A 17,919-nucleotide genomic window follows, 5' to 3' on the forward strand; every position below is an offset into this window, starting at 1 on the left:
ACTTTATAAGGCCAGCACTATTCTAATACCAAAGCCAAACAATGACATTAAGGAAAACTGCAGACCCCATCCCTCATAAATACTGATGCAAAAATCTTCATTAAAATATCAAACATGGGGTGCCTGGGTGGCTCAGTTGATTAAACATCTGACTCTTGATTTCAGCTTAGGTCATTATCTCACAGTCATTAGATCGAGCCCCACGTCAGGCTCGAGATTAAGATTCTCTTTCTCTCCCCCTCTGTCCCTCCCCTGCTCATGTGCGTGCACAACTTTCTCAAAACAAAAAATCAAATATGGTATTTAAAAATAACATGACCAAGTGGGTTTTATCACAAGAAAACAAAGTTCGCTTAACATCCAAAAATCAATGTAAAACTAATGGGGAAAAAAAAACCCGTATGATCATTTCAATAGATGTAAAAAAAAAACATTTTACAAAACTCAACAGTCTCACATATATATATTTTAAATCTCAGCAAACCAGAAATAAAGAGGAACTTCCTTAATATGAAAAAAGACATTTCAAATAGCCAGACTGAACAACAAAGTGCCTACAGTGAACCTTAATGGTGAAAAACTAAATAATTCCACCTGCTCTTACCACTTCTACTCCACATCATACTAGAGATACTAAACAGTGGATTCAGGCAAGATTGAGATTAAAGCAGACTGGAATGGAAGAAGTAAAATCATCTTTATTCATAGGAGATATGATTACATATGTAGAAAATCCTAAGGAATCTACTAAAACTAGGAGAATGAGTGGATTTAGCAAGATTGCAGTATACAAGGTCAATACATAAAATCAACTGTATTTCTATATATAAGCAACACACAGTTGAAAAATGAAGTTTTTAAAGATACCATTTATAGTAGCATCAATAGATAATATTAAAATATTCCGATATAAATTAATAAAAAAATGTGCAAGGCCTATACACTAACACAAACTTACTGAGAGATACTAAAGAAAGCCTCAACAGAAAGAAATATACCACATTCATGGACTGGAAAACAGCATTTTTATGCTATTAACTCCTCCCAAATTGATCTATACATTCAATACAATCCCAACAAAATCTCAGCAGGCTTTTGTATAAATTGACAAGCTGATTCGAAAATAAAGACTGAAATACAAAGGTGCTAAAATAGCCCATTAAAAAAAAACAAAACAAAGACTTGTGCCTGATTTCAAGATTTATGATATAAGAAGCTATAAAATCAGGAGACTACAATGTTGGCATATGACTAAACATACAGATTAGGGGCTGGCAAATTTTTCCCATAAAGGGCCTGATAGACATTTTCAGCTTTGTAAGAAACAGTCTGTCACAACTACTCAAATATGCCTTTACCGTTGCAGCTAGAGGTAATACCTAAGTGAATGGGCATGGCCATATGCTAATAAAACTTTATTTATAAAATAGGCCATGGGCCATATTTGGCTTGTTAGTTTGCTGACCCCTGATATAAATCAATAAAGGACAGAGCCCCCCAAATACCCATATTCATAGTCCGTTCAATTTCAACAAAGATGCAGAAGTAATTCAATGAAGGACAGGGATGGGCTTTTTTAAGCATAAGCTTAAAAGAACTGGAATGGACAAATTCTGATTATATACCATACCATACAAAACAATTAACTTTAAATAGATCATAAATCTAAACATAAGAGCTAATGCTATAAATCTAGTAGAAGAAAATAAAAGAAAATTCTTTGTAACCTTGAATGAGGCAAAAATGTGTTAGGACACAAATAGCATGAACCATTAAGAAAAATACTGCTAAATTAAACTATTTTCAAAATTAGAAGATTTAGCTCTTCAAAGACATATATTTTTCTTAAATGCTTAGTTGGGGGGGGGGGGGGGTAGGGAGGGGCAGATGGGGGCAGGGCAAGGTACCCAAGATCTGAAGTGGGCTCTGCTAACAGCAGAGATCCTGATGCAAGGCTCCAACTCACAGACCATGAGATCATGACTTGAGCCAAAGTCTGACACCTAACTGACTGAGCCACTGAGAAGCCCCTCAAGGATAGTATTTTTAAAAGTGAAAAAGAAAGCTACATATTGGGAGAAAATATTTCCAAAATATATGACAAAGGAATTGTACATACAATACATAAAGAACTCTTAAAACTAAATACAACCAATAAAGATAACTCAATAGAAAAAATAGGTAAAAGATATGAACACTTTACAAAAGAATCAAGAGACGCCTGGGTGACTCAGTTGGTTAAGCGTCTGGCTCTGGCCCAGGTCATGATCTCATGGTTTGAGAGTTCAAGTCCTGCATTGGGCTCTTTGCTATCAGCACAGAGCCCACGTTGATCCTCTGTCCCCCACCCCCAACCCTCTTGTCTCTGCCCCTTCCCCACTCATGCTCTTGCTCAAAAAAAAAAAAAAAAAAAAAGTATATATGAATAGCCTATAAGCACATGAAAAGATACCCATCACCACTAATCATCAGGGAAATTAAAACTTAAACCATAATGAGTTAATACTACATACCCACCAGAAAAGATTACAATTAAAATCTGATAATACCAAGTACTAAGAGCCTACAGAGCAACTGAAATGCTCACACACTGCCAGTGGGAATGCAAAATGGTACAGCCACTCTGAAAAACAATTTGGCTGTTTCTTAAAAAAATTTTTTTTAATGTTTGTTTATTCTGGGGAGACAGGGAGACAGACAGAGGGCAAGAGGGGAGGGACAGAGGGCAAGAAGGGAGGGGTGGAAAAAGAGGGAGACACAGAATCCGAAGCAGGCTCCAGGCTCAGAGCTATCAGCACAGAGCCTGACACGGGCCTGAGCTCATGAAGCACGGGATCATGACTTGGGCCGAAGTCAGACATTCAATTGACTGAGCCACCCAGGCGCCCCACAGTTTGGCTGTTTCTTAAAAACAAATCCATCATACAAGAGAGCAATTCATTTGTAGGCATCTACCCAAGAAAAATGAAAACACATGCCCACAGAGAGATGAGAATGTTCACAGCACCATTATTCACAGCAAAACATTAGAAATAATCCATATGTCCATCAGCTGGTAAAAGGATTAATGTCTAACTAGTGAATGGATAAATTCTGCATGATTGCATTTACATGAAATGCTAGAAAAGGTAAAACTATACAGTAGCAGAAGACAGATCAGTGACAGTCTGGGACTGGGGATAACTGAAGGAGCTCACTAAAAATGAGCATGAAGGAAGTCTGTACAATAATGGAAACATTCTATAGTTTGAATACAGTGGTAATTACAAGACTATATATATTTACCAAAATTCATCAAGTTACACTTAAAATAGGTGGGTTTCATTAAACTGTACATCAATAGAGTCATTTAAAAAATCAACCAGAAATTTTAACATAGAATATAAGAGTGGAAAAGTTTATCTGTGAAGCAAAACTCAGCTGGTTTTGCTAAATGTCATCTATGAGAAAACAGATAAGACTCTTAAAACAAAGTAAGTCACTATCATAGAAAGAAAAACTGGTAAACATGAAAAATTCAAGTCAATTTAGGAGATACAGCAGAGAAGAGATGAGAAGAGATACAGCAATTACAAGTTCTCCTAAGCCTGTGAAAAGAGCATAGGGGTGTCTGGGTGGCTCAGTCGACTGAGCATCTGACTTCGGATCAGGTCATGATCTCGCAGTTCATGAGTTCGAGCCCCGTGTCAGGCTCGGTGCTGATAGCTCAGAGCCTGGAGCCTGCTTTGGATTCTGTGTCTACTCCTCTCTGCTCTTCCCATGCTCAGCTCATGCTCTGTCTCTCAATAATAAATAAATGTTAAAAAAATTTTTTTTAAAGTATAGAAGATACATGAAATAATAAGCATATTGCAGGATTGGTTAAGTGAACGATGTGGCTAGCGCACAGGTTGCATGTTAAGAGCAAGAAATATGTAGCTAAAAAGTCAAGTGAAGGCCAGATGTGCCAAATCTTTGTCATACAGTTTATTACAATGGGTCTAACTGTTCTTGAACAGTAATAACATGGTAAAATGGTCCTTACTAAGGTTATTCTAGCAAAGCTATTCTGGGCATACTTGAAATTAGAAATAAATAAGCAGAAATTAGAAACAAATAATATGGCAGACTGGAGTCAGACTTCTCCAGCACTAATAAACCCTGAAGAATCTATCTTTTCCAGCCCCAGGACTACTGAGAAATGAGTAGAGTGTTTAGAACACAGCAGGACCTCAACAGAGGTTCCCTCATCTCCTGCCATGAATCAAAAAACCCCAGACGCGCTGCCACCGTAATTCAGTATTGTGAAAGTGCAATGTGAGTAGAGAAAAAGTGAGAGTAAATTAAAAAAAAATTTTTTTTTTAAATTTTTTGAGAGCGAGAACGCACCTATGCATGCGTGTGAAGGCGAGCACACCAAGCTGTGAAGAGCAGAGAGCTGGGGTGGGGGGAGAGGGAGAGAGGGGGGTGGAGGGGGGAGACGTGGGGGAGAAGGAGGGAGGGATTGAGATTCAAGGCTCTGAGCTGTCAGTGCAGAACCTGACGCGGGGCTCTAACTCACAAACAATGAAAGCATGACCATGGCTGAAATAAAGAGTCAGATGCTTAACCGACTGAGCCGCCCAGGCACCCCCAAAAATTTTTTCCAAAAGGATTCAAGAAATGAGGAAAAGGACAGGAAAGAGTAAAAGGTTTAGACAGGGTCAACTGCTACAAAAGTTTAAGCAAATTATATGGAGTCAAGGGTTTCAACAAGAGATTTATGCATTCATTGGTATAGTCAAGCAACTTCAGAGATTCCAACACAATAAAGAGTTCACTCTTAAGTTAATACCCCTCTCCTCTACCATCAGAGATGCAATAAATCCCCTGCAAATAGGATGCAGGGTAAGAAAAGGTCCAGTAACAAGCAGCTTTGATTCCTCATGAGGGAAACTGGAGGTGGGGTGAAGAGAACACAGGGACATGAACAAGACAGTTATAGGTAGGCTGTTTGGTAAATTGGAAGACTGAACTCTTGACTTAGAGAAGATTCTTAAATTTGCATTTACAACACCCCCCAAAGGGTCCACGTTTAGAATTCAGGAGATAAATCAATTTAGATGGGGAAAATAAATGTGTATCTTTTCACTAACTTCTAACTGAAATTTAGCATTTTCTTCGATTATGAAGGCCAAAAAACCACAGTAGCGAACGGTTCCAATACCTTTGTCACCTACAGAATCAAAGATATGTTCACTTCATATTACAGTCACTGCAGCCATCTCAAAACAGCCTTTATATTTCACTTCTTTGAAATTAGTAATTACTAGACATGCTAAATCTTAACATTTTGAAATAAGCACATATACTACCTGTCACATAGATCATAAACTGAAAATTTTGATAACTTTCTTAGAATTTGATTCCTTTGTGATTCTGTATATTTTGCTTTAATCACTTAAAACTATTTCTGAAAACAGACTTCGCCAGACTATATCAAAAGGCCCTCAGAACAAAAATGGTCAAGGGGCACCTGGGTGGCTCAGTTGGTTAAGTGTCTTTCGGTTTCAGCTCAGGTCACGCTGTCACGGTTCGGGAGTTTGAGACCCATGTCGGGCTCTGTGTTGACAGTGCAGAGCCCGTTTGGAATTCTCTCTCTCTCCCTCTCCCTCAAAAATAAAGAAGTACAAAAAAAAAAAAAGAAAAATGGCCAAAAACTCAGAACTCCTCCAAGACCTCCTCTACCTTCAAAGACATGCATGACAGGATACAGCTATGTCACCTGGGCAAAACTGTTAATGACTGACTTAGAATCCTCCTAAAATAAAAGCCTCCACAATTTAACGAATAGATTTTGTTAGGAATCCTCTCTTATAGTTCTAAGGCACAAAAGTGTGGTTAGCTGGTTTGCCTCTGCTAGAATGCCTACATCTTTTTTTCTTCTTCAAGGCCCCAAAATGGCTCACAGTAGCCTTGGTTTTACAAATTACCCAATGAATTAAGGAGGTCTCTGGTACTCCCAACTGTTAAACAGGAGGAGTAATATATTTCCCTTATATGCCACATGTCGACCCAATCAAAGAGGAAGAAAGACATTAAATGTTCAGAATTACAACTCTGAACAAGTTGTTCAAGGTATTATATAATTCTCATAACCTCCTTTTATCACTCCTAGATAGCCGCTAAGTTATAGCTAAAAAGGGAAACATGGTAGTCTACGACTTTTCTAGGACCAGTTGTGTGGGGTCATGATTATTTAATCGTGCTATTATTATAACATTTCATTACAGCTATCTCCCGTTAAGTATATATGCTACTCTTCCACTGTCAGGTAGGAAGCAAACCGTCTGGAAACACAAAATGATTCAGAAAAAATAAATAGGTATCTGATGTTAACAACTATTCTGAAATGGTTTTTAATTTAAAAAATTTTTATTTGTATTTCCCACAATCTTTCTTTTAAATCATTATTTGCCATTTTGCTTTTGCTTATTATTTTCTTTACTCTCCCCCTTTATGTTTCTACTAAGGCATTTATGCAGAATATTTGAAATAGTATGAAAATATGAAAATGATAATTCTATTAAATAGTTTTTGAATGACATGAAAAGATATTTTAAGCTATTAAGTTCCTAAATGAAGTTAAACTGGTAGGGATTTATTTATGTGTTTATTTATTTATAGTAGACTCCACACCCAATGTGGGGCTTGAACTCACGACCCTGAGATCAAGAGTCACATGCTCTAGCGATTGAGCCAGTCAGGCATCCCTAAATTGGTAGGGTTTTTAATCTTAAGAGAGCTATTACTTCATACTGTTAGTTCTTTTATTCACACACATGTTCAATAAATATTTAGGGAGTATTATGTGGTAGGCACTAGGGATTCTGGAATAACCAAAACAGACAAAAATTCCCGCTCATATGGAGTTTATACTCTAGGGCAAAGAAGAACTACAATACACAAAATATGTAAAATAAATAGTTAGATGGTGGTAAGCACTTTTCATTTATCCACTCAACAATCACTTGGTTCATTCTAGGTACTATGTGTGGATCTAGGTTTTAGTGATACACAAAAGGGACTTAGTCCTAACCTTGTGCCCTACTAGGGTAGGGGTTCTGATGGTTCTGATAACACTGGGGAGATAAACATTAAATAAGCTGTTAAAATAGGAAACAGAAATTCTTATAAATACAGACTTTTTAAGTAACATAAAACTACAGTGTCACCAGCAAGAAAATCAGGAGTAACTCAGGGAGACCAGAAGCAGAAAACAAACTGTCCTTTTTTTTTTTTTTTTTTTAACGTTTTTACTTATTTTTGAGACAGGGAGAGACAGAGCATGAACAGGGAAGGGTCAGAGGGAGGGAGACACAGAATCTGAAACCGGCTCCAGGCTCTGAGCTGTCAGCACAGAGCCCGACGCGGGGCTCGAACTCACGGACCGCGAGATCATGACCTGAGCTGAAGCCGGCCGCTTAACTGACTGAGCCACCCAGGCGCCCCCAAACTGTCCTAGTTCTATTGCACCCTGACAGGGCAGGGTACTTACTGACAATAAAATTGCTGATTCCAGTACATTTCTTTCACCAAATGTTTTTATAAGCAAAAGCTATAAATTATGTTTGCCCCATTAATTTATTAATTCAACTACTACTTAACTTCAAGTATCAGGCACTGTACTAGGAGCTACAAATGCTGAATAAAATGGACATTTCCTATCTTCATGTATCTTACAATTAAGCAGAGGCAGAAATAAACATTAATTACAAATTATGTTAAATGCTACGAAATAAAAGTAACAGGTCCCAGGTGTGAATTCAATAAAGGTATGTACTTCAGAGTGGGAGGTCAAAGAAGGCCTCACTGAGGAAGAGTCAGTTAATCTGGGACTTGAAGGATGAATCAAGAAAAGAATATTTAAATATTTAGAGGGAAGTAATATGAATTCTGGAATATAGTTGAAAAAAAATCACTGGGGAAGAAGGAAGGTAATTATGGTTGCATAGATAAGACAGCCATAAAATAACAATTACTGATGTTGGGTGAGGAGTACAACAGTTCATTCTATTATTCTCTCTATTCTCATATATTTAAACTTTTTTTTTTTTTTTTTTTTGGTATTTATTTTTGAGAGAGTGAGAAAGTGCAAGTGGGGGAGGGAGGGAGAGAGAATGAATGAGAATCCCAAGCAGGCTCCATACTGTCAGTGTGGAGCTCAATGCAGGGCTCGAACCCATGAACCATGAGATCATGACCTGAGCCAAAACTGGATGCTTAATCGACTGACCCACCCAGGCACCCCTAAACTCTTTTTTTAAAAAGTTTACTTATTTATCCTGAGAGAGAAAGTGTGAGTGGGGGAGGAACAGAGGGAGAGAGGAAAGAGCCAGGACGCAAAGCAGGCTCCACACTCTCAGCACGAAGCCCAATGCAGGGCTTGAACTCGCAAACCAAACCATGAGATCATGACCGGAGCTGAAGCTGGATGCTTAACTGACTGAGCCACCCAAGGGCCCCTCTTAGATTTAAACTTAAAAAAAAAAAAAAAGTCTAACAAAATAATAAGGAATTGTAGGCAAGAATATTCCTGACAAAGGACATGAATGCGGGCCCTGAGAAAACAAGGCAATTGGTGAATTGTACAGACTGAGTGACTAGAACAGTTCTCAAAGTGTGGTGCCCAGAGCAGCAGCACCAGGAACTTAGAAACACAAATCTCAAGCCCCACTACAAACCTACTGAATTAGAAACTTTGGGAATGGAACCCAGGAATCTAGGGTCTAACAGGCACTACGGGGGATTCTGACGCAAGCTCAAGTTTGAGAACTACTGAGAGAGACTCTGCAATGGAGGATAGTGAAACAGGACATTGTGGCTTAAGATGGGAAGAGAGAGAGAAATGGAGGCCAGTCATACAAAATATCACATGTTAAGGTTTAATCTTAAGTGCACAACAGGCCCATTAAGGAGCTTTAAGCGAGGAAGTGATCAGCTTTACATTTTTAAAGGTTACCCTGTGTTTTGAGTACCCTTTCACCTGAGTCAAGAGTACAGGAGAGGAGTGACCGCATGCAAGATGGCAGCAGAGGAAGTGTGTCTGCCCTTGGACTAATAACCACCAAGGAACTGAATCCTGACATCACCTGAGTGGGCTTGGAAACAAATCTACGTCCATGAGATGACTGAGCCCTCTGACAACCTAACTGCAGGCTTGTGAGAGGTCTAAAGCCAGAAGACGCAGTTAAGTCACACCCGAACTCCTCACTCACAGAAGCTGTGAAATAACAACTGCTTTGAGCCATTAAGTTTGGGGAAAATTTGTTAGTGCGGTATATTACAGTTACAATGCTATTTTATGTGATTTCAGCCATTTATATCATAATAAAACATACAAGCAGTTATAATCATTCAGGACTATATCCTATATAAAACTTCAAACACATTTTATTTATTTATTTTAATTTTTTTTTTAACGTTTATTCATTTTTGAGAGAGAGAGAGACGGCATGAGCAGGGAAGGGGCAGAGAGAGGGAGATACAGAATCTGAAACAGGCTCCAGGCTCTGAGCTCTCAGCACAGAGCCCGATGCGGGGTTCAAACTTACGGACTGTTGAGATCACAACCTGAGCTGAAGTCGGATGCTTAACCGACTGAGCCACCCAGGTGCCCCTCAAACACATTTTAATGTAGAAATATTAATTGTCAGGTAGGTAATATAACCATTTTATAAATTCTAAACAATTTTATGTATGTATCATATATAAATATTTCATATAAAAATGTCTTTTTATACTTGTAAAATATATAAAGTATCTTGACTGCTTCTCTCTAGCATTAGCAAATATCTCTAAGCACAATACACACTTAGAGCTGGGTTTCTTATTCACAATACTGAAAGTAAATCTGTATCTCAAAGTTGTCTGAAGCATTTGTAATATATATACATCTCTTCCCAACTTCCTGTCAGCTCTGATTACAGCATCACTGATTTTTTATCTTACTGAAAGAGAGTGAGCAGGGGGAGGAGTAGAGGGAGAGGTGGGGGAGGGAGAGAGAAGGAGGGAGAGGGGAAGAGAGAGAGGGAGGGGGGAGAGGGGGGAGGGGGGAGAGGAGGGGAGGGGGGAGAGAGGGAAGAAGAGAGAGAGAGAGAGACAGAGAGGGAGAGAGAGAGGAAGGGAGGGAGGGGGGAGAAGGGAGGGAGGGGGGAGAAAGGGGAAGGGAGAAAGGGAGAGGGGGGTGGAGGGAGAGGGGAGAGAGAACGAACCCCAGGCAGACTCCACATTCAGTAAGGAGCTGGACCCGGGGCTCAATTCCACAACCCTAGGATCATGACCAGAGCAGAAATCAAGAGTCAGACACTCAACTGACTGAGCCACCCAGGTGCCCCATGATTAGAGCATCATTGTTTTAACTTTGCAATACACTTGACCAAAACTCATACCAGAAATTAAAAAAAAAAATCATTTTCTCACTCTTCATGTGTGCTATTGTTTTAATTATCTTTAATTGTTTACTTGCAGCAATCTTTTTTATTTTTTTTTTAGAGAAAGCGAGCACTAGCACATGGAAATGGAGGAGGGGCAGAGAGTGGAAGGGAGAGAATCCCAAGCAGGCTCCATGCTCCCTCCCACAAACAGTGAGATCATGACCTGAGCCCAAATCAGGAGCCAACGCTAAGTCACCCAGGTGTCCCTTTGCAGGAATCTTTATAACCCACTTTTCATTTTGTGTTCCCACACACTAAAAGCAAAGAGGAAGGGGAGAGAGGAGGAAGAAGAAAAAACTATTTCAACATAATACTCTAAAGTGTTAAGAGGCAGGAAAAACAACTTCAATCTCAAATTCTTTTTTTTTTTCCCCTAGGTTTATTTATTTTGCGGGAGGAGAGAGAGCGCTCGCGAGCAGGGTAAGGGCAGAGAGAGGCCCAAGCAGGCTCCCCAGGGTCAGCGCAGAGCCCAATGTGGGGCTTGAACTCACAAAACTGTTGAGATCATGACCTGAATCAAAAAAGAGTTGGACGTTTAACTAACTGAGCCACCAGATGCCCCTCAAATTCTATTCTTACTTAATAGGTTTCTGTCTCATAGTAATATTTGTGGATTATTGGGTTTGGCAAATGCATACAAGTGTTGGTATTGTTGGACACCAGAATTCTCACGGTAGACGGGACATAGAAATAGGAAATGAGGAAGGCAAGGAGAAGAACTGTGTGGAGTTGGACCACAATTCATGATATCTAAAATAACATTTCTTAGTTCTGTCCACTGAAAAGATCTAGAGGCAATGAGCACCAGGAATCATGGACACACCGAGGGCCCATATTTTGGTTTCTAAATACCATCTCTAATAATAAGCCAAAAACTCTGTTCTTATTATAAAAAAAAAAAAAAAAAAAAAAAAGGACAATTCCAGGGGTGCCTGGGTGGGTCAGCAGTTAAGTGTCCAACTCTTGATTTCAGCTCAGGTGATCATCTCACAGTTTCGTGGGTTTGAGCCCCATGTCGGGCTCTGCACTGGCAGCATGAGCCTGCTTGGGATTCTCTCTCTCCCTCTTACTGCCCCTCCCCACTCATGCTATCTCTGTCTCTCTCAAAACAAATTAAATAAACTTTAAAAAAGAACAAACACAACAACGGACAAACCAAAGATGAGTTAAGAAGGGTACACGATGAGATCCTTTTGTAGTTCAAAAGCGTGATGACTGGGTGTTTGTTCCCATTGTTGTATGACATGTGCCTCCCTCAAACCTTGTTACAACCTCCGCAAGGCAGGAGGAAGAAGGGTACAAGATAAGCCAGAATATCTTGCAATGCTGGAAAGATATTAAGTACTCAAAAAAATCAACAACACCCTTTTGATACAGGTGAGTATCAGGAAACCAGTTTCAAAGTGCTTCCATTGACCAAATCTAGAACTGTAGAAACATCAAATTAAGAACAGTTATAAATTCTAGGGGTCCCCGGGGCACCTGGGTAGCTCAGTCGGTTAAGCTTCCGACTTCGGCTCAGGTCATGATCTCGTGGTTTGTGAGTTCAAGTCCCGCGTCGGGTTCTGTGTTGACAGCTTGGAGCCTGGAGCCTGCTTCAGATTCTATGTTTCACTCTCTCTCTCTGCCCCTCCCCTACTCACACTCTGTCTCTCTCTCTCAAAAATAAACAAACATTAAAAAAAAAAAAAAAAATTCTAGGGGTGCCAGGGTGGCTCAGTCCATTAAGCATCCAACTCTTGATTTCAGCTCAGGTCATGATCTCAACTCACGCTGGGCTCCACACTGAGTGTGGAGCCTGCCCGAGGTTGTCTCTCCCTCTTCCTCTGCACACTCACCTCAAAATACACAAATATTTAAAACAAAACCAAAGAGCAACAAATTCCAATCCACTGACTAAAGAGTTCATACTCATGACTGTCAGGAAGATAGACAGATGGACACAAGACACCTAAATATAAATTAAAAATATATTCATACACATACACAGATACAAAAATGTACTTTGCCTTTGTCCCTGGTTCCTAGCAAAGATCTCCTAAAACTCTTAGAATTTCCTGAATAGCAACAATGTCTTCTGTCATTCATAGTAAGTCCCTTTAGACTAATATAATTTATGCTAACAAGGTGACTCCTGGGAAGCCCTCAGTTCCACCAGAAGGACCAAGCACGTGACTACAGAGAGTTAGAAATTTTACTAACAGCCCCCCTCTACATCAGGGATAGGAGGGAAGATGGAGACTGAGTTAAATCACCTGACCAATGATTTAATTAACCATGCTATTATATTCAAACCCCAGATTTAAAATTCTTAAACAATTCCAATTGGTGAACACACCAATGTGCTAAGACAGTGCCATGCCTGGAGAGGGTAGGGAAGCTCTGTGACACCCCGAAGGTTCTTCTTCTTCCTTATAGAATGCTAAGGGACAAACAGAAAATGATGGATTTGAAAAATCAGAATTCAGGGAGCCTGGGTGGCTCAGTTGGCTATGCATCCGACTCTTGATTTTAACTCAGGTCATGATCTCAGAGTTCATGGGATCAAGCCACGTGCTGGGCTCTGTGCGGACAGTACAGAACCTGCTTGGGATTCTCTCTCTCCCTCTGCCCCTCCTCCCACTTACACACACACACACACACACACACACACTAAATAAATAAATAAACAAACTTTAAAAACAACAAAAAAAAGATAAGTCAGAATTCTGCAACTGTCACACAGCAACGCCACTCAACCCTAAGATCTGAATGGCCTCCTTATCATGGGTGATTTTGTAGTATCATCATTGGTCATTTGGGAAACTTGATTGGTTCACTGAGTCATGTAGATCTTCCAAATGCTGGCCAATTTAAACACTTTTTAAAAATCAGTCTTAATATTACTGCCCATCTTATCAGAAAAGTGTGTAAGCACTGGGAATTATCAAGCTCACGGTAGCAGATACAAGTTACCCAAAGTTCTAGTTTTTGCTTAAAAGCCTGAATTTTATCACTGACAATAAATACTATCATTTGTTTTTTCCTTAAAGGTCACTTCTTTTCAAGAAAACACCTACCAAATACCTTACCTTTAAAATAACTATATATCTTGTCTACTAGTCATTTTTTTTATATATATATTTTAGAGTCCACAAGAGCGCATAAGCAGGGGAGAGGGACGAGGAGGGGGGGAGAGGGGCAAGGAGTTGGGGGGGGGGGGGGAGAGGGAGAGGGTGGGGATATCTTAAGCAGACTCCACGCTCAGCATGAAACCCGATGCAGGGCTCATTCCCACGAAACTGGGATCATGACCTGAGCCAAAATCAAGAGTCAGACAACCAACTGAGTCACCCGTATTAGTCATTCTTTAATACAGAAACGATATGCTAGGAAAAAAGCAGCTAGTTCAGCTCACAACCCAAACAACTGCACAGGTACTTCACTTTAAGATAACCATCATACTTCAGGCAGAAGCACTTCGGGGGTACTTCCCATTTCATCACATAGAATATTAAAAAGACATGCACCCTGAGATCAAGCTTCGATTAAGATTACTATTTTACTGTTTCAGGGCACCTGGGTGGCCGAGTCGGTTGAGCATCTGACTTCAGCTCAGGTCATGATCTTGCAGTTCATGAGTTCGAGCCCCGCATCGGGCTCTGTGCTGACAGCTCAGAGCCTGGAGCCTGCTTCGGATTCTGTGTCTCCTGCTCTCTCTACCCTTCCTCTGGTCACACTGTGTGTCTCTCTCTCAAAAACAAAGATTAAAAAAACGTTTGAAAATAAAAGATTACTATTTTACTGTTTCATCATCAGGCTTTTTGTTTTTAACCTTTACTGCAATGGTTAAGATGAACGGTTAACATGTTTTTTGCCACCTTACAAAGCTTTATTATGGCGACTTGACAGAGCCGACTCACACGGACCACAAGCCAAGACACACCAGCTAAAACACAACTTCAAGTTTAACCCAGGATCCAGAGCAGAGGTGCCAAGTCTGCGGCTAGTGCCATTCCCGTGGGAATGGCCGCGCCACATGGCCTCCCACGCGAGCCCCAGCGCCCTCACACTACAGAGGCGCCCCTGCTGGAGGCTGCAAGGCAGGGAGCCCTCAGAGACCCTCTTGGGACTCAGGGCACAGCGGCTCCTCTCTGGGGTTGCCAAGTCCCGGCACAGGAGGGGAGGGGGACAACCGACTGACCTCCCTTAGTGCCCAAGTGTGTGTGGTTGGGGGGAGGGGGGAGGGACCAACAGGAGTCCATTTTTATTTTGGGGGCAGCAGGGCAGGATCATCATGCGACAATTACCTTTCGTCATGCAACAATTACCAGGTGTGCTTCGAGGACCATCTTTCTAAAGCTCTGCCCGTGCCACAGAAGCAACCCGGCTCTTCACAGCCTGGCTTCCCTCATGACACGTAGCCCTTCCGCTGGACTGGAGAGCTGTCCAACAGCAAGAATGGCAAGCAAATTTTCTCCAGACTTTTGGGCCGCCGGCGGCTGGGAAATCTGTTTTGGCCCCAGGAGAAGCCCAGCAGCCACTGGCGTTGCCCAGATGCTGCTGCGGGGCAGAGATAACAGGCACAGGAAAGGTGGGGTGGCAGGGTCCTCCCATGTATGGTAACTACACTAACGGAGTTTGGTGTAACTGCCTTGATTCAAAAACTAACACACCAGCAGTTTTAACACCACTGCTTACATACCAGCATGTTTAAATGTAACACAGTGTGTGGGGGGGGGGGGGGGGCGCAAATAACACTCTAGTATTATGAAAATAGTTTGTAACTTTGTAGACCTCTAAAAGGGGATAGGGGCCCCCAAAAGACCTCAAACAATACTTTGTGAAATGCTGCACTGTAGCATTTTTTACATTATAAATGTACATTCTGTTTCACTGGTAAGTTACACTATAAATCATTAAATAACTTCTAAAAATGTTTCCTTCACGAAAGAAAACCAGATAAAGACAATATCATGTATAACTTTTAAATTTTTTACTCTTTCTAAATTTAAACATCCTAAAATTTCTTTATTATTAAATACAATATATGTAACAAAGAGCAAGCTAAACTTAAACACTTCAGCCTTTTCCCCATAAAGTAAAATATTTTAAAAATATTATTTAACTAAAAAGATTCTGGACCTAAGCATACTAAGATCTGCTTCAGTCTTTTCTTTATCCTAATTTTTTTTTTTTTTTTTTTTTTTGACAGAGAGAGAGAAAGAGAGAGCACAAGCGCGCACGCATGCAGAAGCAGGGGAGAGGGGCAGAGGGACAGAGAGGATCCTAAGCATGCTCCATGCTCAGCGAGGAGCTCAGCAGGGCTCGGGCCCATGACCCTAGCATCATGACCCAGCCAAAATCAAGAGTCGAACGCTCAACCCACTGAGCCACCCAGGCGCCCTTAACTTTTTTTAGCCACCCTCACGTGATTATAAAATATGTGACTTCATAAAGCTGTAGTATCATTCATTGTCTCATGAAAGATGTTAAAAAGTACACCATTCGATACCTTCTCCCCGGAGAGTTTTTCCAAATGTGTCGTCAGTCCATTTATTTCTTTGTCTTTCTCTGCCAACTGAAGCTGAAAAAAGAAATCATCATTTTTTTCATTATCCACTCTCTCCCTACACATCAAGAGCTAGTTTATACCATTCTATCAAAATACTTACTATTACCATAACCCATGTATTTCCTTGGGTCTTATTCTTTGACATCTCTGGATATTATCCCCCCCCCCCCCCAAAATTTGTTTAAATTTGAGTGTTATCGAAGTTTCTTCTTTGGCTTCTTCTCTCTATATTCCCCCTGAAAACTTCCTTTTTTCTACGCCTTCAACTATGATCCCCATGGGAAAAATCACAACTATTAACAAATGTGGCACACCTCTTTCTTCCCCAAGTTCCAAATCTTTTTTATAGATACAGTACTTTTCTTTTTTAAGTGTTTATTTACTTTTGAGAGAGAGAGAGACAGACAGAGAGAGAGAGAGAGAGAGAGCAAGCAGGGGAGGGGCAGACAGAGGGGGAGACACAGAATCTGAGCTGTCAACACAGAGCCCCAACACAGGGCCCAAAATGGTGAACCACAAGATCATGACTGAGCCGAAGCTGGATGTTTAACCGACTGAGCGACCCAGGTGCCTCTCTTTTTAAGTTTATTGACTTATTTTGGGGCAGGAGGGGGTGGGTGGGGAGGAGAGCGGGAAAGAGAAGGACGGTCACATTCAAGTGGTGGTGGGGAAGCAGAGAGGGAAGGAGAGAGAATCCAAAGCAGACTCTGCACTGTCAGCACAGAGTCCGATGTGGGCTGTGAGATCATGACCTGAGCCAAAATCAAGAGTCAGACACTTAACTGACTGAACTACCGTAGGCACCCTCAAATCTGTCTTTTCAATTGACGGATGACATGTTTTCATTATTGTCTTTCTGCATTTTGAGGGCAAAGGGTCCCAAACCTACTTTTCTAACTTTTGCTAACAGATATTACCAATCTCAGAGCCCAGTGTGACTGAAGCTAGGAAGCTGTTACACTTGCTACTCCTCTTCCCAACATCGTCAGTCTAAGTCATTCATTCGTTTAACCACCGCCCATTTGCATTATAAGCATTATGGATACAAACACAAAACTATCCTTCAAATAATTTTTCCCTGAGGATGCCTTTCAAAGATTTCCTTGACAGACTCATGTCCTATTCAAGAGTAAGTGATCAAGGACGGTCCCCAAAGGGGTGGCCTTTATCAAGTAATTCTCTAAGAATATCTCTATCTGATTTTCTCACCTTCAAAAACTCTTTCCACCTATAAATCCCCTCAGTGTTACCAAATTACTTCACAAAGACCCACTATAGTTGAGTCCCTTTCTTTACTCCTAGAAAATTCTTAACAACAAATAGCACTAAAATTCCATTTTAGGCCCCCAAAAACGTGGCTTCAATTTATCAAGTCCAATCTACTCCATTACAGACATTGAAGTCTTATTACTCAAGATTGCTCATAATCTCCAGACTATGCTCTGCACTTTTCACCCCCAAACCTGTATATTAATGCTTTTCTATCTGCTTAGAATGCCGCTTCTTTCTTTCCCGAGCTCTGCTTCTCCTCCCCTCCAGTTTTCTCTTTCAAGGGTCTGTTTTCTCCATGTTTAACTCCTAAATATTCCCCTGAAAACAGCTCTAAGGTACTTCTTAGACTTATCATTCACGTAGAACTTCATCCCATTTTGCTTTGTCCAACGAGTATCTGTTTAGTGAGTACTATCTCAACAGTACAAAAGAAGTCAAAGGGCATTAAACAAAAAGCCAAGCACCTTTACCAGCAGCATAATCTAGAACATTAGTTTTGAGGCTCACTTTGATCATTAATGAACTAAAAACATTATTTAACTTCCCATGAATCTGACAGATGATTAGCTGGGTCATGAATATCAAGGAGTTGTGAGCATCACCATGATACCACTAGCAATCTCTAGTAGACTGTAAACT

The 17,919-nt window shown here is 40.6% G+C and overlaps 1 protein-coding gene and 1 non-coding gene across 3 annotated transcripts in view; one reads left to right on the plus strand and one right to left on the minus strand.

The window, feature by feature from the left end:
• TAX1BP1 (Tax1 binding protein 1) overlaps positions 1-17,919 on the minus strand; it is a 90,051-nt gene that overhangs the window by 12,982 nt on the left and 59,150 nt on the right. For both annotated transcript variants that reach the window (XM_058724744.1, XM_058724743.1), the window contains exon 14: positions 15,949-16,020. In XM_058724744.1, coding sequence (XP_058580727.1) covers positions 15,949-16,020 — 72 coding nt within the window. The remainder of the gene's footprint in view (positions 1-15,948; positions 16,021-17,919) is intronic.
• Positions 11,642-11,749, plus strand: LOC131511261 (small nucleolar RNA U13). The gene has a single exon (XR_009261454.1). It is a non-coding gene; the product is annotated as a small nucleolar RNA U13 (small nucleolar RNA).

Source organism: Neofelis nebulosa, chromosome 4 (genome assembly GCF_028018385.1).
Source record: "Neofelis nebulosa isolate mNeoNeb1 chromosome 4, mNeoNeb1.pri, whole genome shotgun sequence".
Classification (NCBI taxonomy): Eukaryota; Metazoa; Chordata; class Mammalia; order Carnivora; family Felidae; genus Neofelis; species Neofelis nebulosa.